Here is a 21,351-nt window from a genome sequence, read left to right as displayed (position 1 = left end):
TTTTCTCTTCGTTAGCATTTTGGTTGGTTGTGTATTATATGCTTTGAAGTACACCCATAATGCAACAGTGACCTCATACTGTACATGTGGACATCACTAAACATAGTGTAATATTTTCTGTTTATTGGACAGCTATCTGTCGATGGAGCATGCTTCTTTTCTTCCCTGCCTGAGATCAGAGTTATGATCTCTGCCAGCCGTGACAGTACCAGAACCAAAATCAAAATGAAATCATCGATACAAAATTACTCCCACCCATAGATACCAAACAAGCAGAACAGATGGCTCGCAAAGCAGTTGTACAATTGTTTATGGGCCTCGAGTCTAATGAGAAATACCGAGCTCTAATCATTCGGTCATAATTATTTCTCATTAGTGTTTACACGCTGCTTTTATGTCTGTATCCATGGCTACATCAGATGTTTCACTTCAAGGGAGATAAAAACCATCGACACCCTTTGATAAAAATAGATGTTCTCAAGATTCAGTCAGTTTATGAGTCAGGGAGCTCTAAAAGAGAAAAGTGACTAACTGTACTGCAGATAACCAAGTTTCTTGTATCTTTCCTCATGTTCATTCACAAAGAGAATGATAGACGTTATTGCGCAGATTATCAATTGTTGCATAATGGTGTCTGGATGAGGTCATATCTACAAAGCTGGACGGCAAGCAGCCCATTATAGTTCATTTATCATAATGAAGAACAGAAGAGACCAATATCAAAAGTTTGAATGTCTTTGAATATTTTGGAGGGATGTTCTGGAAAGTTTTGTCTTTAACAGAGGTAACTCTATGTTTTTGTTATGAGGTTACTTAAACAAATGTCAAGTTTTTGATTCTAGGTAAATGACACCGTTTATAGGCTTGTATAGAGTATTAATTGATATCGTGCGTCTATTTTTGGCATCTTTGGCTTTGTTCAGACAGATATATAGACAGTCAGTCAGATTGGTCTTAAAGATTGATCTTAAAGGGAAAGTTCCCCCAAAAACATTAACTCGTCATCTTGTCATTTCCAACCTGTATGACTTACTTTCTTTGGCAGAACACAAAAGAAGATATTTTGAAGAATGTCTGTAACAAACAATACCCATTCACTTCTGCTGTAGGGACAGAAAACCAGTCAATGGGTGCTGCTGTTTTTTGGATACCAACATTCTTTAAAATATCTTCTTTTGTTTTCTGCAGATAAAAGCAGGTAATACAGGTTAGAAATGGCAAGATAATCATTTTTGGGTGAACTATCACGTGGACATACAAATCCAATTTGTGTGCAGAACGCATAAAGCTTTTACACGGTTTAATCTGAATTATGAGAGTTTATTATCTTTGCATATTGCTTTTAGAAAACGGACTATAAAGTTATACTGGAATATCAATAAGAATTTTTAAGCGTTTGTAATAATGAAAAAAGCCATAACTGCCATATATAAAATACATTACACTAGAGAAGTAATGACTGGTAATGTTGTAATGGCATATGTTTGGTGAGGGGGTCTGTATCAGTGTTTTAGTGTCGAATATTTTGCTGAGTCTTGGGGTCCTCATCACTGCAGTTGTGTTAATAAATCACTGAGCCAGTGGTGAAGGGATGTGGATTATGAATGTGCGTGTGTGTGCGCGTGCTCTGGGGAGGCTCGGTGGTCTTCTCTCATGGGGTCTCAGTAGGAAGAGGTGCAGATTGGTATCATTATTTTACAGCACTTCTTGGAACCCTTCCTCTCCTCCACAAGGTCAGATTAATTTCATTTTTTAATTTCCTTCCTAGACGATCCCTGAAGATGCGTTCTTGGAGCCATGTTTGAGAAGATGTGATTAAGTCTTGCAGGGAAAAAATGAGTGCCAGCTGGGAAAGGAATATACTCGCCTATTATTCCTTCAAAAATTCCTGAGATTCAGTCACAGAGACCTCGGTTCTGCTTGAGTATAGCGTTTAATCGGGTCGCAATCAGGACGTGTGCGAGTTTGCACATTAGCGGCTCATTTTGACTGGAAAGCGGAGGTTTTTGGCATCATTAGAAAGGGAGGCGACAGAGTTCATTAAAGTCGTACAGAGAATCCCAAATGAGGACGTGAACAGACTGCTTGTGAATTGATGTCAGTTTATAAATACTGTCATTGCTGTCCTTGATTTCATGAAATTATAGGTCTCCATGTTTTTTCTCTTCAGAAAGTAATATCTGCATTGCTGTATAGGTTTGCCGTGTGTATTACATTAAACGCAGTGATGTGAATGAATCTTTTATATGCGCTCACTTTGCATGTTTTTGTTCAATGTTGGTCTGCAAAGGCTCATTTCAAAGGAACCAGACTGAAAACTCTAAAGGCATGTTAAAATAACACTTTATTGAGATTACAATACTTTAAAGTGTTAAAGCATGTTAAAAAAGTACAAGATTCTTTAAAAGTCAATGTGAGAGTTAATTTCCTTTACCCTCAAGGACGATCGATACAAACAGTTTTTATCTTTCGATACAAGCGAATGTATTCACAAACAGAACTATCTTTACAAATGTTTATCTATTGATGACTAAGATCTAGTGGAAGACATTCAGGTCCCGCAAAATCTGTTTTATTTGCTAAACAGGCCTATAGAGTCACTTCAGGATGTTAGACAGATTGTGTAAGTAGCCCATAAAGCCATCAGGCAGATCTATTGGATTGGTTTTCATCAAACTAATAGCTGTACAGGATCAAGGAAGGTCAGACCCTGTTGAAAAAATCTATCTTGAGCTGGAACTGTTGGTAGCTTTACGGATGCAGACCACCTTAGACCAGCACAACCCAACCGCCAGCAAGAGAGACCTTGTTCATTCCTTTGATCGCCCATCACTTTTCATTCAAATGTGACGGTCTTTATGGAAACTGAACATCTCATGTTTTATGTCATGAGGACCTCATTATTTTTTACCCATTTTCACCAACTACCACCCACTTCAGGTTTAAATACCCATGAGGTCCCTACTTACGGTTCTGCTTCAGACTTTGGTGTTTTGTATCAGAACTACAGGGCTTATCTCTGCCATTTTACTTTCCTCTTCATGGAGTCTTGCAGCGCTTCACACTGTATTCTGAGAATGAGGAGGTCAGATAGAGGTCTGTTGCAGCATCATATACCTAATAAAATGACAGAGACGTGTGTTCATGTTTGGGTTTCAAGGACAGCAGAAGCAGAACTGATGAAGCATGTGGTACATGTTGCTGATGTTACAAAGATTAGACGGGAATGGATGGGAAATGCACGCGCAGGTGCACACGTACAGAACATATAACCAGCACACCCAGAGATTATAAAGGTCAAGAATTCAGTTTTTTGCTTGCGCTTTCAATGTTTTCTTTTGCACTGCCACAAATACTAGAAAGGGGTATTTTGGGGAACATAGTTTTTAATGTGAATGTTATTTGAATAAATAAATTATTATTATTAGCAAATTTAGAATTAGTGTTGACTTTATTAGAAGTAGTAGTATTAGTAGTCCATTAAATAACAATTTTCAATATTCTTATTGTTTTCTTTATATTATTATTAAATTAACATGTTATTTTTGTCTGGATATTAATGTATGGGTTAAACCAATGGGTTTATAAGCCAAAGGGCCGCTTCTTCACCGTGGCCCCAACGCTCTCTCATTTGCTGGCACCAGACTATGTTTTGCCCAGTTTTGAATAGACAGATTTGCCTCTGAGCTGTTACAAACCACTTTTTATGCAAAATATAGACATATTAATCCTCTCCATACTGATGAACCTAAGCCAAATGGACAGTTTACCCTGGAGGTCTGGCAGGTGTAGCCATCCCCTCACTAGGAAGAGCATTGTAATGTTGTCAGGATTGGGAATCCGAAATAAACTGGTCGGGGGTTTGAGTTTCACATCGCGGAGTCTCGCGCATCGGTTTCCAGGGAGCAGCAGTGCCATTAAAAAGACATCGGGCCGGTTCCGCACTGTCTGCACCCGCCCATCAGCAGAGCAAAACCACTGAGCTCTCCGGCCGCCCGACGCCAAGATGCTCTCAGAACTACACTCACACTTACATACGCACAAACACACACTGCAGCGCGCATATACATACTGGCCATTGCCATTCAGTTGCTTTCCCAGCAATAGGCCGTGGACCTCACCAGGAAGATCAATATTGTGGGCATTAAAGCTGAAAAGGCTGTTCCGTGCTCTGCCCCGCACTACTGAGGGCTGTTAATGAGATATTTATAGTTTTTTTTTATTGCTGCTTAGCGTTTCGACCAGGTCAGGGTTGCGGGAGCTCTTTGATGCTACTGTTTTGATAGTGCCCTTTGGTACTGAGTGTTTTATGTCAGACGTCATTGACCTGAAGGGTCAAAGACAAGTAAAACAAACGTGGTTTACTGCTGTTGTTGTTATTTAGTTCAAATGAAAACAAGATATTATACTGTAGTGTGCTTTGGATTAAAATGGTTTTGGGTATTTTGAAATTGTATAATGAGAATTGATAAAAAACATTTAGACCAATGAGATTTGAGAATGGGTGTGGCATCATGACAGAAAATGAATGGGATTACAATTAGAGCTGTGAAATGATAAATCGTGATTAATCCAGAATAAAATTTTGTGTTAACATTATGTCTGTGCACGTACGCATACATGCATATATTTATGAAAAATATATCCATTAATAAACATTAATATGTCATTTAAATATTGGTAAAATAAATACATATAAATATTTATTGATAAGCATATTTTTGATATGCTCTGTACACATACATATATTATGTATATCAAAATAATATAATCTCACAATTACATAGTCATGTAAGCAAGCTCCGTAGGTAAATAAGATATTTATTTAATATTTTGGTTTACATGGAATGTAAATGTAAGGTCAGAAGAGGGAGGTCTGCGCATTACATTAACGTCTAGAGTTTTGACGAACACTGTGATAAAGTTATGTCAGTTCTTTCAGAAATCTAAATTCATAAATCTAGGTTCTCTTTAATGTTTTGTGTCAGCTTTTATTAGCTGTGACAGGGTGCTATAAGTCCCCTTTGGAAACCTTTGAAATCCAGTCTAGAATTACAAGGTCTGAAGTTTGATTCAGCGGGCAGGTGCTCAGTTTTCCTTTCTTTATTTGACAGATTCAGGCCTGACGATTTACCTTTACATCCCGTACAGCCTCTCATCCAAAGTGCACTTTAGACTACGCCTGAAAAGTAACCGCACTGTATGCCACAAGAGCATAGCTCTACTCACTCTGCCTGTGAAACAGTGAGCTCTCCAAACCACACAAACATCAGTTTGGCTTCGCTGGATAAATGGCTTTAATTATGACACATTTTCACCCCAAGGTTTTTTTGACAAATACACCTAATTTCCCCTCTCGGTCGACCCAGGGTCTCCACCTCTCGTTTTTCAATGAGCCTGATTGTTGCTTTTCACTGCAGTATTGAACGTTTTCTCCCTGCTGTGCCAAAACACACACTTTTTCATCCATACATTCGCTTTTCTCTGAAGAATTGCTGCTACATTCTCCAAGTCTGATCAACAATCCATCATTAGCTGTAATTGATGCAATTAAACATTTATCTGTCTGCTAAAACGTCTTTCTGGATGAGCATGATGAGAAGTGATTGTCTGCAGTTGGGGAAAAACTGACAGATTGTATGAAGTCAACTAATAGATAAATGATCTGTTCATTCTTCAAAAGTTAGTGTTAGTTTGTTTCCTTATATGTAAGTCATTACAGTACTGGCCTGCAGGCATGCAAAAACTTACATTTAGATTTTTAAGGCCGGGCCATGGTAACTTGCTCCACCCACTGCATACATTTATAAGCACGTTAATCCAAAGCAAAAAAGTTTGATTTCATTGTGATGTCAACAAGCAGTTTTTTTTTCACCTAACCTGTATACATTTTTTATTAATGAATACATTTGTTCACCAACTTCACTTTCTGTAGTGCAAATACTCCTTACCCCTTCATGCATAGAGGTCAATATAGTGAACAGTTTTATAGCAGTTTTCAGTTTGATTGTAATTTATTGTAGAAGTATTTTGAACTAGCTTTTATTTCTAGTTTGCATGATAATCGATGATTTTTAGCATTTTTGTCAAAACCAGATTTTGTCATTTTATTATTCTTTCTATATTGCTATATAAGAATGGTTTTTATTTTATTTTGTTAATAATTTTAGTCCGTCAACTTATTTTATTTTATTGCCAACTCAAAAATTCTCATTTTATTCACTGTAATTTAATGTATTAATTTATATTAAACACATTTTATTTGTGGGCTGATGTTTTATTTGATTTCAATTAATAGATGTTTTAATAGTTTTACTGACAAGCCACTGTATGTGGAAAATATGTGTAAAAAATGTATGCATGAACGGGTTAAATCAATTATCAATTACTTAATGGTTATTGTTGAGTTTTAGCAAAAAAAGTACATATTTAAAATATGAATACGATCTTACGTTGAGTGTTACACTATAAAAAAACTTAAACATTGTGTTTTACTTCATGTTTTTCCTTGCTTTTCTCAAACAGCCTCTGTGTAAATGTGCAATAAGTCCCAGCTGTGATCAAATTATTATGAGCTCTGGCTTACATCAGCCGCAGCGTGACAGAGCCTCACCGAATAGCACAGACCCATTTGGTTTAAATCAGTATTGCACTTGATAGAAATCAGAATATAAATATTTACAGACAAAGACTGCCTAAAGGACTGCTACTGATGAGACTTATTTGTAAGTAACAGATGCATTGTGGTACCTTTTGTATGTGAATGTCAAGTTGTTTGTGCCCCGCACCTACTCCTCTATGCAAGTACATTGGAGTTTATGTATCAGAGTAGCTGCAGGCATAGTTTGCCCCCTATTAAAGATTTACGCTCTTCACAGGGGTAGTTATTAAGCCCCTGGGCCCCTTTATGACACTTACTTTCAGTTTGATGGTAACATTGTGAGAAGATTAAAGTCACTTGGTTGAAAGGCCCCTTTATGATATTCTGTTTGGTTGATCTTCTGCAGTGCTTTGATACATGAAGTCTTTGTGTTTCTGCTCAAGATGACGTTAAATTAAATTAAACAGCATCACTTCATATTGTCATCATCCCCATCTAATGTAATTAGCTGTAATAATTGCGCTCCTCCCTCTTATCCTGTTTGAATTCCTGATAATAAAAAACAGCCACAACCGGCCATGCGTGAGCGCGGAAGACAACAAGTTCTCTGCAACCTCATTCCACCTCAGATGTTTCCTCATCGAGTGATCTGTCCAAACTGAGCGTGGGCTAACCATGGCAAGAGACGCTCATATTTTACGGGCCTATTAGCGTTGAGATGTTAGATTCTGGCTGAGAGCAAGACGATGAGAAGCAGAAGGAGCGATGCAGCCGTCACCTGTTCTGACAGAAGCCAGACGGAGGAACACAGATGGCGCCTCGTTTCAACCAATGGTGTGCCAATAAAGCTGTGATAAATTGATCATTAGCCCGCCTCCAGTCGCCATGAGTAGATTTACCTCAGTTGCAAGGTGTGTGTCTACTCTGTAATTACTCTGCAAAGATTTGTGTTCTGATTTGTAAAGGTAGAGGGAAATTCAGGGCCACTTTTGCATAACTTTCTCTAAACCTAATATTGCAGTCTGTTTTACATACTTACTGCTCCAAGTTCAGTGCCAAGCAAGATATCGTCTTTAACCAAATACAATGTTCAAGGACTACAGAGAACGGCTGGAATTGACTACAGCCCTCTACTTCCCGGGTACATGATGTCACCATTCCGAGTGCTTTTAATAACCTCCGCCCACAGGAATAGGCCAAAAAAGGGGCGAGACCTTCCTCAGAGAAGAGGAAGAGCCGCTGGTGTAGTGTTCGGTTATCACAGATTGTAAACATTTGACTGAGCTACTCGCTAAACTACTTTTACATTCATCACAGTCCTACGGCTGATAATAAGAATCCCGCTACACACATATTCTAAGATAACCAACGGTCAAATAACAGCTTCCATGACTTTAACATCGGCTGTGAAAGCTGTTCTGTGTTAATATTGTGTGTGGGCATACCTCTGTCTAAAACACTTCTATGAAATGTCCTCTGAAGTCCTGCTTGCAGTCTCCTAGTCAATCTGCTTGTTTTATTATTCAACTCGTGTCCAATATAAAAAGGCAAAACTTCTGTTATTAGTGGTAATATAACAGGTCTGACCCAACCAGTCCGGTGTCATTTCCCTCGCCATAGTAGAGAACAATCTCTAACAAAGATTGACGTTTGCGTATGCACTAGCAGACCTCCGTTACACTTCGATCGATCTGCATGTTTTTAACTGATGACGTGGAGTTGACCTGCCATTGTTACTGTTTATTGCTGAAAGCCAAAGCTTATGAATACACGTACACTGAGAGGGAGACCGACCAATCACAACAGCTTGATGAGCGGAACTCACTGATATGGTATGGGTAGGACATCTCCACACACTCTAAGCAGGGAACCACTCACGACAGACCTGGTTGTCTTTACCAATCAGAGCGTTTCGGAAGGCGGGACCTTGAAGAAACCAAAAAAAATCCAGTCGTTTTGTGAGAATAGAGAATAGAGGTGGAAGATCGACTTGAAATATGTGAAATTCAAAGGTTTTTTTGAAACTAGAAATAGAAACATCCATTGTTAAACTCCCCGAAAACATAATCAAAGCCTCTAAAACACCCAAAGATTGGGTCCACAAAGTTCTTTTTTGTTTTACAGTTTTCTTGTGGCAAGACTAAACGGTACAAGGTCTGGTCAACATGAACTCATTCTGGCCAAGAACTAACAAGAAAAAATGTCTGAGGGTCATATAAAATGTCCAATCATTGTGTTATTTTTCATTTAGGGGTTTCGTAAAAGCACCGTATTAGCTTGGTCTGGAAAAAGCGATTTACTAAAAACACTTGAAAAGTAGCAGATTTCATTGTATATTTGATATCGTTTTTTCATTGAGTGCACCTGGGGCCTTTTTTATTTTGTGCTATGATTAAAATAGTGCTTTTTGCCCATTATTTCAAGAAGTTGTGTAAAATCATCCAGCCAGATGTCTAATTCTGGACGTGCTATTGTTTCGCGTTTAAATCGCATCATGTCATCAGCGATGGGACTGTATTTACAGTTAGGCATTTAGCAGACGCTTTATTCAAAGCGACTTGTCGTAAGGAGGCAAAAGTACAATAAATTGGCTTTTAATCCATATGACTGTATGTGGTCTGCAGGTGTTCATCTACATAACACAACTGTCCCCAGATGTGCTGCTGTAAATTTAAACTGCATAACAAGCTTTTGTTAATATTACTGCTTTACAATTTGCACGCTGTAGCATGTCTAACAGTTGCCATCGTCTGGCAGAACAAAATTGTATTGTTTAAAAAAACATTGAATAGCTGTCATAACAGAATTAATGGTGTGTTATTTAAAGTTTTGTGTCAAGGCGGTTGTTTTCATGCATAAAAACAGGCAGTGTTTTTTTTTTTTTTTTAATATATTCTCACATTGTGTTTGCTGCATCAACATGATGTTTTTATATGTCTCTTGATACTGCACCGTCCTGTGTTTATTGTATGTGCAAATTTATGGCCCATGATGGTTTTAATGGCACAAGTCTGCTGCAACGAAACTAATCCTGCCAGCACTAGAATAACAACAAGAGGTGAATGTAATAGAATTGATTAATCATGTTTTGATGTGCTCGGCAGAATTTACACGGTTATGAATCAAAACCATCAAAACCACTGGGTTGCACAATTCATAAGCCAAACGTCTGCCAAATTCCTGCAGGTGCACACCCAAAACTCCTCTGTCAGCCTTCATGAACTGCAAGTGTCTGTTATGTTTTACTGCCGCCCTGCCACTTCATTTCCAACGCCTTTCTGATTTGGCACGGCCTGCCATATTATAATTTCTGATCGGACGCTCAGCCGTGACATGTCCGTTATTAGGCCAATTTTACGCTTAATTATGACCGGCGTGTTTTTTTCTTTTTTAAAGATGTGGTTTGGACAGGTGGCGATGCTGTATTTGCATGTGGCAGGGGAGTCGTCCGTCCGAGGCCGCACGCTGGCGGTTTTTAATTAAGCCATGTGATTAAGTAGAGCCGCGCCAGGCGTTTCGCCGCCCCGACAAATCAAATCAAACTACCCCCGCCGTGCCTAGCTACCCTCCCCGCTTTTATTCAGTACAGGTCAAAGATGTATCCCGTGGCCATTAGCAACAAAGCAGCTCTACCGAATCAATTACAGAGAACAGTGATATAAACCCAGCCTGGTTTATTTACCCCCTACATTCACATAATTACATTGTTGCTCATGAATGCAGGCGAGTGCGAGTGTGTTGCACACTTCAAATTGGAGTGTGTCTCACTTGCTGGTTTATTGTGATAGTGCCTTTCATAGTCATTTGTCACACTTGGGGCAGTGATTCATAACAAAGCTGTCTGGATTTAAAGAATGTACAATGTATCTGGGACTCTTTTGAGACTGCAGACTTCTGAGCAATTCACATTTCAGCTTTGGGGACTATTCAATCAAACACTCATTCTTAGCTTTCTGTAACTAAGAATCACAGTCGAGCATTTGTGTGTGTGAGATGTGAGCTCACTTTTGCTCGTCAAATCTTTGTCAAGACAAAGTTAGATTTCAGTAGACAAAGTATAACTTTATTTTATTTGAAGACTTAAGACAGTATATACTACAGCCGTGGAAAAAATTAAGAGACTATTTCATAAAATCAGTTTTTCTTGTTTTATAATGTAGCCTACTATTTATACGTATGTGTTTAGATAATCATTTTTGTTTTGTTTTGTGAACTTGTAACAATATTTCTACCAAATTTCAAAGAAAAGTATTTCAAAAAATATATATAAAGTTCAAACCATTTTTTTATGTTATAACCTCGATTTTTATCACAGACTTTGTTGTCATGCTGTCAGTCTTTCACATTGCTGTTAGATGACTAACTACACTTATGCTTCTGATGGACAACTTTAAAGGCAATTTTCTCAATATTTGTTATATTCCTTAGATTTTCAAATAGTTGTTACTCGGTCAAATATTGTCCTGTTCCAACAAACATACATCAATGGAAAATCTATTAAGCATATAAATCTCAACAGCAAAATAATTGACCCTTATGACTTGTGGTCCAGGGTCACATATGTTTCAAACTTTTAAGCAATAATTAAGGTAGCTGCAATAACTGGCTGGTGTGAAAACTTTGAAGGCATTTTTCACAGTTTCAGTGTTTGTGTAGTTACTGCACTTGCCCTTGTTGGACAGTATAGTTGTTTAATGATATATGACCATACCTGTCAGCATTTGAGACCCGTGATCCATTATTCGCAAACGAAAACCAAATGATATTTGAGCCCGCCAAATCACCTTGGTGTTCTTAAAAATATGTCTGATTCCACGCGACTTGTGTAACTTCAGTACTGTCCTGTGTGAACCAGTGGGCGGGGCTAGAGAAGTAGTCGTTGATATTCTTCTGTGGAGGCGGTGTTCAACCTATCTATGATGTGATATATAGGTGCATGCCAGGACCTGGCTTTCGCTGGGCCTGGTGTCAATAACAGTTGTAATTTCAGTAACAATGGCGTTTTCAGCGCTGACACTTACAGGCTGTTCGCTTGAATAAGAAAGCCTCTCATATAACAAAAGCTTGGGTTAAAATTGATGTCATTCATGACTTTGTTTGATATATTCATGTATTCAGGTGCAAGTTTCGTGTAATGTTTCAATGTGCAATCTAAAAAAGCATCAACTTGAATAAGACTTGACCTCAGAAACTTTAAACCGTTTAAATTAAATGAAATTTGAATTTATATGGGACCAAAGCAGGCCAAACACAGCGAGGAGACTTTGTCACCTCATTTTCCAAGTCCAGCACACTCATCTGCTGTGCACTGATAAGGGTTCTTTAACTCAAGTGTGTCTCATCGGTGCTGTCACAATCCTTAATCAGATCCCTGCATGAACGTCACTGCAACAAGATCCTTTCTCTCTCTCGTTCTTTCCTTCCTTCTTCCACTCTATTTGTTTTGCGTTTGTGTCTGCCAAGAAAGCACAAAACACCTCATGCCGCATTGCGTTTAGTGCGTCTGCTGCTTACACATTAAAGTAAGCACATGGATAAAATAACCACTATGTTGCATTGAACAATGTGGGGCTTATTAAAATTGCATATTCATATTGCTTGTATTATTCACAAATAATACAAATAAAAAAGATTTTCATCATTCAGAGGCTTAGATAATGTCTACGTCTCAATCCATATAGTTCATATCGCGGGAATCAGCAAGGGCACTCATGCAATGCATGATGGGACACTAATGACTTGGATACAGGAGACATTTTTGCTAGTTGAGCTACATGATCAACTTTCCCAAAAATGAATATAGTGAACAGATGCTCTTTACATTGACAAAGACCACTGCTAACAGAGTTAGTGTAGACAAGGAATAAATCTTATCAGAACGTTATCGTCCCCCTGACATCCAATCACCAAGTGTTACCGCACCGACAGGCGGCCCCACTGTTGCCAGCAAAACGTCAAATAGATGTACGCCTCACTTCATCTTAATTAACCCCATGCATTTTCACAATGCGTGCCCCATTTTTCTGCATTGAAGCATGAGAATTCAGAGCGTAGAATTTAACAACAGATCCGTCCTCGGCAGGAACAGGCTCAGAGCAGCTTACCTCCTTAACGCTAAATGTAGGGCCATTTGTCATCTTCAGCATCTTATCAGGAACAGAGCCTGAATATATCGTTCTTTGTCTTCATCTCCTGCAATGTTGGTTAGGCGCTGGTGTTGTCATGTGTTTTTTGGTCAAGCACTTTAACAGCAGGAAATTTGAGCTCTTTTCATGGGGCCCTAATGTTAAAAACTTCATAGGGCGTTTGTAGAAGGACGGGATGGGAGGAGGGAATCCAAAACCACATAGAGAGGTTAAAGTGTTGTGTGTCCAGTCATGCTGTCTCCTCGAGGCAGTGACAGACCTTTAAAATACAGAAAGAAGAATTATATATTTATGACTTCCTTTCTTTTGCAGAACACAAAAGAAGATATTTTGAAGAATGTTTGTAACAGAACAATACGGACTAACATTGTATGGACACAAAACCATAGATACATTTCTCAAAATATCTTCTTTTGAGATCTACAAAATAAAGAATCATGTACGTTTTTGAAAGACATCAAAATAAGTTTTTAGTTGAAGGTGACCTATCACTCATGATTTTGTAAACTATAGGACTTTCTTGTGCGTGGTAAAATCGTCACTTTGGGGAGAAAAAAAATAATACACATGAAATATGCACTATTAAATCAACTGTTTTAGTTTCATTTCAAAGCGTCACCTTCTCAACCAATGTGCTTGTTTGAAAACTATAATAATTTTCGCAATTTCATTCACTGTCTCGGAAATTAGACGCTTCAAATATAGATATCGTTAAAAGCACTCTTCAACTCCTCTCTCTCCTTATAGTTTTATCTCTCTCACTTAGTCTCTCTTCACCAGATATGAGTGTTGACTTTATTCCAGCACTTTCCAAAGCATCCCTCCTCACACACTCGTGCTTTCCCTTTTAATCCCATTAACCAAAATGGGCCTGTGTTTAATGGTGTGCTCTACTCCAGAGCTCCTGTTGAAGAGAGTTAATGGGGATCATGGCTCTTTTGGATTGAAGAAGGGTGAGAGATGAAATAGAAGGAAAGAGAGGACTGAAGAAGAAAGGATAAGGGATTTGAGGTAGTTACAGTACAGCCACTGCACCCAAGATTATCATGCGTGCTTCCAACCAGGCACACAACATTCCCACCTTATCTGTGAATACCGTTGTTCTTGAAATTACAATTTTGGATTAAAGTGGACCATGTGGATTTGGGACTGTGGGGGAAACGTGGCAAACTATGCCGTATAAGTACGTATGTGTTTGCATTCGTACTTGTGTGAAACATAAGATAAAACCTCACCAATTTTGGGATGCTCTTATTTGTTTAAAAATAAAAAGAATACATCTAAAATAATATAAATGGTTTTCTGTTATTGGGTTGCAAGCTGTACCGGTGCTATGATAGCATCATGATGCTTAAATTGAAAAAATACCTCTGATGATGCTCTATTTTTAAGGTAGTATCGTAGTACCGTAAGTATTGTTGCATGTGTGCATTAACTTTAATTTGAACACTTGACATCTGACTTTTCTCTCATAAATGTATCTGTTTTTAAACGACTCTAATAAGATAATGATTCAGTGACTCATTCATCAAAACACTTCACTTCGTTCTTGAATAAGGCGTTTTAAAAAAATTGGTTGTATGATTCACTGACTCAATAAAAAATGTCCGCCACGTACTGGACGTTTTAGTTTCACATTTAAAGTAAGCATAACAGTCCCTTTATAAACATTGCTGTATTTTCTCGCACATTTGAATTAGTTCCCACAAGAAAAATATTCTAGTGTACTTTAGTATTTACTTCAGTAAACTTTAACAAAATTCCTAGATGATAGTTTTTTTTAGTCTTGACATAGTAAATATTAAGGTATATTACCATATTTGATACAATTACTATAGTAAATACTACAAAATATTGTTGTGTACAGTATAATAAAGTTTACTATAGTGAATACAAAATGTTTCGTTTAAATCTGTGTATTGAGGAAATTTGGTGTATTTAGTTTCTTTTAATAATGAACATGGCATAGCATCTTAAAACTACTTGGTATCATGATACTTCAGCAGGTATAGTATCGTAAGGTGTGTTTATGGTACCATGACAACACTTTTCTGTTACTTTATTGTTTATGTATCCACATTTAATGTTAGCTTTGTGAACCATGGTCCTACCTGTGGCCTTTCTGTCTCTAGCTTCACCACAACAAAAACAGAGAGGGATGCTGAGAAAGTGGCAGGCAAGAGAAGGCGACAAGGGCTCTGGGGAAATACAAAGCAATATCCTGACCAGCCGGTTCATCCGCGCTGCCCCTCACAATTACAATGCATCTGACAAAAATATTGGGCCCAGGTCCCCTGCCATTTCAACTGATGGGCCCACCTGTCAGTGGCAGCATGCCAAAAAAGTGACCCCCAGAAATTGTATTAGCGCTGCCTTATTGAAAACGAATGACAGGCGGAGAACTCAAGTAACAATACAGTGAGTGGAGGAAGAGAAGAATAGTGCGGACGAGATGTGCTGCGACTGTCAGTCAGTACGGATGGAGATACAACGGTGGCGGAGTTATTTCGGGAATACAATGGAGACGGATGCAAGTTAATAGCACAGCATAGTACTGCTCCGGCTGTTTTAATGTAAAGTTATGGAAGTATTTACAGAAGTTTGTTTTTGCTGTATTTCTTATTTGTTATGGGGTAAATATCTTTCTTTGCCTACTCTGCATTACCATCGGTCGTGAGAAATGTGTTGGTTTTTCATAGTTTAGGAGATATAAGTTCTCAGTTGTGTTTTGTTTAAGTGTCCACAGATGTTCCTCTTAATTCTTGTTGTATTAAGTAGAAACCAATATTTACAGGCAGTCCGTTTTCAGCAAACTATACAGAGCCGTCTAGGAATGTTCTGGTTTGTTTCGGCTTGGCTGATTCACGTACAGGTCGACAGCAGAGGGCAGATCATTCTTTAACAAGAGCTACTCGTCTTTGTACAAACCGAACGGAGGCTAAAGTTCACTGAAACAATCCTCTATTCTGAACGAGTTTTGAAACAGGACTGCTGATCTGGAGTCAGATTCCCCTCAGCGTAGCACCTGATTTAGAAAAACAGGCTGCAGGCAAAATCTCTCTTCCCTTTCACTTTATTTTTGCAGTTCCAATGGAGTTATACGCCACATCTGCTGCCGGGGGGTCCCTGGAGACGCCGGTGGAGTGGCACAGATGGGTAATGGGTAATTTTAAGGTGTCCGGGCGGCTCAGTGTGTACATTGTCGTACCAGAGATTCAAGATTAAATTTAGTGAATTTCAAGAAGGTGAGCTGAAGGTACTCTTAAAAAACCACCTGCTCAGAAACAACCTTTCGGAGAATGAATTTAAAACAACACGTAATAAGTAGTTGATCTGATTTTATGTGTGCAAAGTATGTGAATGTCCAATTTAGAGATGGAAAACCAATAAAATACATGCAAACTTGGTTATGAGCATCAACAAAAAGATTTCCAAGTGTATTCCTAAACTGTATAAACTACCCTTTGAAAATAAGTGAACCGTACCAAATATACAAGATATTAACAAGATTTGCTACTGCTATTACAGTGAATGGGGAGAAATGCAACGCTTAATAAGGCCGCTCTAGCGAAGGAAGTCCCACCTTCCAGTAAAACAAGCCAATTGTCAATGGATCTTGTTCACGTTTCCGGGTTTCTTAGCAGCGGAAGTCGTCAAAGTTGAGTAAACTTTTAAAGTGGTGAATGGGAGACTACCACAAATATATTTTTTGCATTCTCATTTTTTTATGAAAATATAGAAAACTTTGGAAAATTTACGATGCTTATGACCGTTGAATGCGTCATCCGAGGCTTGTGAAAATGGTCCATCGATAAAGACAGAAATTCTCTGGGAAGGGACTCCATCCGGAGACTCATGAGGTGCTTTCCAGCCTGTGTGTATGCACAACATGTGATTTTTAGCACAATTAAAGCTTATCTAACAGGTACAGGTAGAGTTCATATCAAGTTGAATTATTGATTATTGATTGTGTTGCAAACATGGCCGCCGAATGGCACGATTTTGACTACAACTGTTCTCATGTTTTTAGTGTGCTCTTTACTTTAGTGTGTTTTGTGTATGTTCTTTACTTTAAACGATCAATTTTATATACTTAAAGCAACAACAATCTGTTTGGGTTCCCCCATGTGGTTGATAAGGGCAATTGTCTGTTATAAATGTCTTAAATATTGCCGCTGTATAAGCTTGTATGTGGGCAGCGTAATACACGTGAATTTGTTGACTTGACACTTCATAAACTGTAAATGAACTAAATCACTCTTTTGCTCCCGCGGGTTTGTCATGAACTCTCATGTGAGACATGGCGTGAGAACCCAAGTGCAGGCAGACACAGACGGTATTGATGGAAAACGAGGATATTTATTAACAAATAAACACTAAACAAGACAGGCAAAACAAAACCCCACGTGGGGGGAAAACAAGACAGGGATATATATAATTTTAACAAGAAACACTGACTTACTAAACTATAAACAAACACTGGTAACAAACACTAAACTAACACTTACTAGACAAGGAGACAGGAACAAGTAAAGACGGGGGCGTGAAGCAAACAGCAGACAGACTCACAGGTACTGCATACAATGCACGAGCAACGAGACAAAGAAACATGAGGACTCTTTATAGGGGAAACAGACAAAGGATAGTTAACGAGAAACAGGTGCTGGGGATTAGCACTAAGGAGAGGCTGACAAGGAACGAGATGTAGGGAACAATGACAAGACACGAGAAAGATCACTCAATCTCACACAAAACCATAGGTTATGCCATGACTCCACTCAAACAACAAGAATAAACATGACATGATAGTGGAATCATGACATAAGCCCCCCCTTTAATGAGCACCTCCAGGTGTTCATCAAGGGGTAACTAACGAGACAAGACTGACTGGGAAACAGACAAAAACCAGACAGACAAGGTGAACATGACAAGGGGCATACAAGATATGATAACAAAAGGGTTGGGGTGAGATAACAAAAATAACAGACATGGGAGGGGGGGCGGGGGCAAACAAGAAAACACAGGAAGTCCAGAAGGGGCAGGGCCGGGCGGGGAAGTCCCAGCCCTGGGGGACGCGCCAGGGCGCGGAGCCCCAGGAGGCTTGACAGGGGTAGTCCTGGGGGGAACTGTCCTAGTCCCCTGCAGGACTGCAGGGCTAGTCCTCGGCTGGAATGCCGGGCTGGACCAGGGCTGGAAGGCCGACTGGATTGTCGGCTGGACAGGGCTTGGTGCTGACGGCGGCTGGGCAGCCGGACTTGACGGCGGCTGGGCAGCCGGACTTGACGGCGGCTGGGCAGCCGGACTTGACGGCGGCTGGGCAGCCGGACTTGACGGCGGCTGGGCAGCCGGACTTGACGGCGGCTGGGCAGCCGGACTTGACGGCGGCTGGGCAGCCGGACTTGACGGCGGCTGGGCAGCCGGACTTGACGGCGGCTGGGCAGCCGGACTTGACGGTCTCCTCTGGACCGGGCTTGGTGCCGGTGGCTGGGCCGGGCTTGGTGCCGGTGGCTGGGCCGGGCTTGGTGCCGGTGGCTGGACCGGGCTTGGTGCCGGTGGCTGGACCGGGCTTGGTGCCGGTGGCTGGACCGGGCTTGGTGCCGGTGGCTGGACCGGGCTTGGTGCCGGTGGCTGGACCGGGCTTGGTGCCGGTGGCTGGACCGGGCTTGGTGCCGGTGGCTGGACCGGGCTTGACTCGGGCGGCTGGGCAGCGACCTCGGCGGCTGGGCAGCGACCTCCGGCGGCTGGGCAGCGACCTCCGGCGGCTGGGCAGCGACCTCCGGCGGCTGGGCAGCGACCTCCGGCGGCTGGGCAGCGACCTCCGGCGGCTGGGCAGCGACCTCCGGCGGCTGGGCAGCGACCTCCGGCGGCTGGGCAGCGACCTCCGGCGGCTGGGCAGCGACCTCCGGCGGCTGGGCAGCGACCTCCGGCGGCTGGGCAGCGACCTCCGGCGGCTGGGCAGCGACCTCCGGCGGCTGGGCAGCGACCTCCGGCGGCTGGGCAGCGACCTCCGGCGGCTGGGCAGCGACCTCCGGCGGCTGCTGGGCCGGGCTCGGTGCCGGGCTCGTTGCCGGGCTCGGTGCCGGACGGACCGTCACCATCCCACAGCGCCCCCCCAAAAAATATTTGGGGTTTGACACCACCGGACTCGGGACCACAGGACTCGGGACCACAGGACTCGGGACCACAGGACTCGGGACCACAGGACTCGGGACCACAGGACTCGGGACCACAGGACTCGGGACCACAGGACTCGGGACCACAGGACTCGGGACCACAGGACTCGGGACCACAGGACTCGGGACCACAGGAATCGGGACCACAGGACGTCCTCCACGTGGCCTTCTCCTCCCACTACGGTCAGTCTGGCCCACGGCTGACTCAGCCGGGCCAGTGGGGAACCGAGGGAGTACCGGGAAGGAGGACTCCCGCGACGTCGTCCTCGAGTCTCTAGCCACCCACTCACCTTGGACTCCACCAGAAGGGCTGGCGACCGTGGAGCTCGAGCCAGAGGGTACTGACTCCCCAAGGGCAGCGGCGGCCAGGACGATACCCTCCGCAGCGCTCGACCGTGGGGTGAAAGTCCCATGTGGAACCTCACCCCCGGGATCGCTACGGTTGGCCACGTACCTGACCATGTCCGCAAACCCCAAGGGAGCCAGCAGCCTCTTCTCTGACGGTGTGAGGCGCCGGGTGAGGCAGCAGTTGAAGATCGTCTTCAACTCCGCCTCACCAAACTCGGTCACCTCCGCCACCGCCGAGAATGCCCTGGCGAACTCCTGGTCACCATAATTCCCCTGGCGGAATCCAAGCATCAAGTGGGCCTGGCGAGACCGCAAGGACAACGTCGTACCGTCCATGCTGCCTACTGGGTTCTGTTGTGGCTCGTGCATTCTGTCATGATACTCGGGTTGAGACATGGCGTGAGAACCCAAGTGCAGGCAGACACAGACGGTATTGATGGAAAACGAGGATATTTATTAACAAATAAACACTAAACAAGACAGGCAAAACAAAACCCCACGTGGGGGGAAAACAAGACAGGGATATATATAATTTTAACAAGAAACACTGACTTACTAAACTATAAACAAACACTGGTAACAAACACTAAACTAACACTTACTAGACAAGGAGACAGGAACAAGTAAAGACGGGGGCGTGAAGCAAACAGCAGACAGACTCACAGGTACTGCATACAATGCACGAGCAACGAGACAAAGAAACATGAGGACTCTTTATAGGGGAAACAGACAAAGGATAGTTAACGAGAAACAGGTGCTGGGGATTAGCACTAAGGAGAGGCTGACAAGGAACGAGATGTAGGGAACAATGACAAGACACGAGAAAGATCACTCAATCTCACACAAAACCATAGGTTATGCCATGACTCCACTCAAACAACAAGAATAAACATGACATGATAGTGGAATCATGACAGGGTTATACTACTTTCTCGTACTAATAGTTCAAACTAGTTTCTAAGGTAGCAGTTGGTTTTTAGCCGTTGGCACATAGCGTGCTAGCTACATAGCAGCTGACTTGCTAACGTTAGCTACATAACACATTTGCAGTAGCCCAAAAACATTGACGTGAATGTGTTTAGTAACCAACGCAAATCATTTTCTGCAGTTATATTTTCGGAAACACACTCGCGACCAGGCGTTGTGCTTTGTGTAAAGGGTGCAATCAATAACTTACACTAAACTCGCTGTGGGAATAGTGCACAGTAACTAGATACTGATAATATTAGTCTTCGTGCATGAACTAAGGAATCAGCAACTTTTGACCATAAAACATTTATTGTGGTTTGGTAGTCAACATTGACAAGCATAACGCTAAATTTGTGATGAGAAACGATCATGCTACGTAAGCTATTGAGCTATCTCTAGTCTTCCTTACGGTTATAAATTGTGAACCAGTAACGTTAGTGTGCCAAAAAACAACCTGAGCACAGCCAAATTACTAATATGCTCAAATGTACAGGACAGTAAGAAAAAAAATACATTTAAGACTTTCAAATCCAGTAGCAGGAAGGCTAAAGTTAGATCTCCATCCGTTTTGCAACCGTTGCCTCTTGCAGCTCGAGTCGCCGAGTGTAAGTCCATCAGATATTGATTCATGCCGATCACTCTCTTCTCTTCTCCTCTTTGTTTTATTTGCTGGCTCTGCCATGGTGATGGTTTGGAGACTTGTGTTGAACTAGATCGCTTCGTCATATTGTTAGCTGTCGGCTGACTTCTCCCAGGCTACAAGTAAAATATGACGTATGCCGTAAAGCAGGGGATAGCCGGGGCTTGTTCCGGCCCGAACACCAAAGTTACAAGTGCAATTTCAGCCGATAGGAGGTTGCTTAGGTAGCAACGGCAGTAAAATTCGTCCAGTTCAAAGTTGTCCTACCACTAAAATAATTTTAGAGACATTAATTTAAGGTCAAAAAGTTGCTTTTTATCGCTTTGAAGGTTTTGAGATAAAATGTTTCCTCATTTTTTTTAAAGCTTATCAGGGTTTACAGCGCTGAAGATGTTCTGCCCTCCGATGAACAGTGAAATCTGTTTATAAATGTGTCCGACAGCAAATATGAGAAGTACAGCATTACTTAATGCA

The 21,351-nt window shown here is 41.5% G+C and overlaps 1 protein-coding gene across 3 annotated transcripts in view; it reads left to right on the top strand.

Moving 5' to 3' along the window:
- The window catches only part of samd12 (sterile alpha motif domain containing 12), a 69,841-nt gene that overhangs the window by 28,753 nt on the left and 19,737 nt on the right, over positions 1-21,351 (top strand). For 2 of the 3 annotated variants that reach the window (XM_056742144.1, XM_056742143.1), the window contains exon 5: positions 5,115-6,006. The exons of the other annotated variant lie outside the window; for it this stretch is intronic. In XM_056742144.1, coding sequence (XP_056598122.1) covers positions 5,115-5,248 — 134 coding nt within the window. In that variant the 3' untranslated portion in view covers positions 5,249-6,006. Of the gene's footprint in view, positions 1-5,114; positions 6,007-21,351 lie in introns of those variants that run through there. 3 annotated transcript variants of the gene reach the window in all.

Source organism: Triplophysa dalaica, chromosome 25 (genome assembly GCF_015846415.1).
Source record: "Triplophysa dalaica isolate WHDGS20190420 chromosome 25, ASM1584641v1, whole genome shotgun sequence".
Taxonomy (NCBI): domain Eukaryota; kingdom Metazoa; phylum Chordata; class Actinopteri; order Cypriniformes; family Nemacheilidae; genus Triplophysa; species Triplophysa dalaica.
This window is presented reverse-complemented; position numbering and strand designations above follow the sequence as displayed.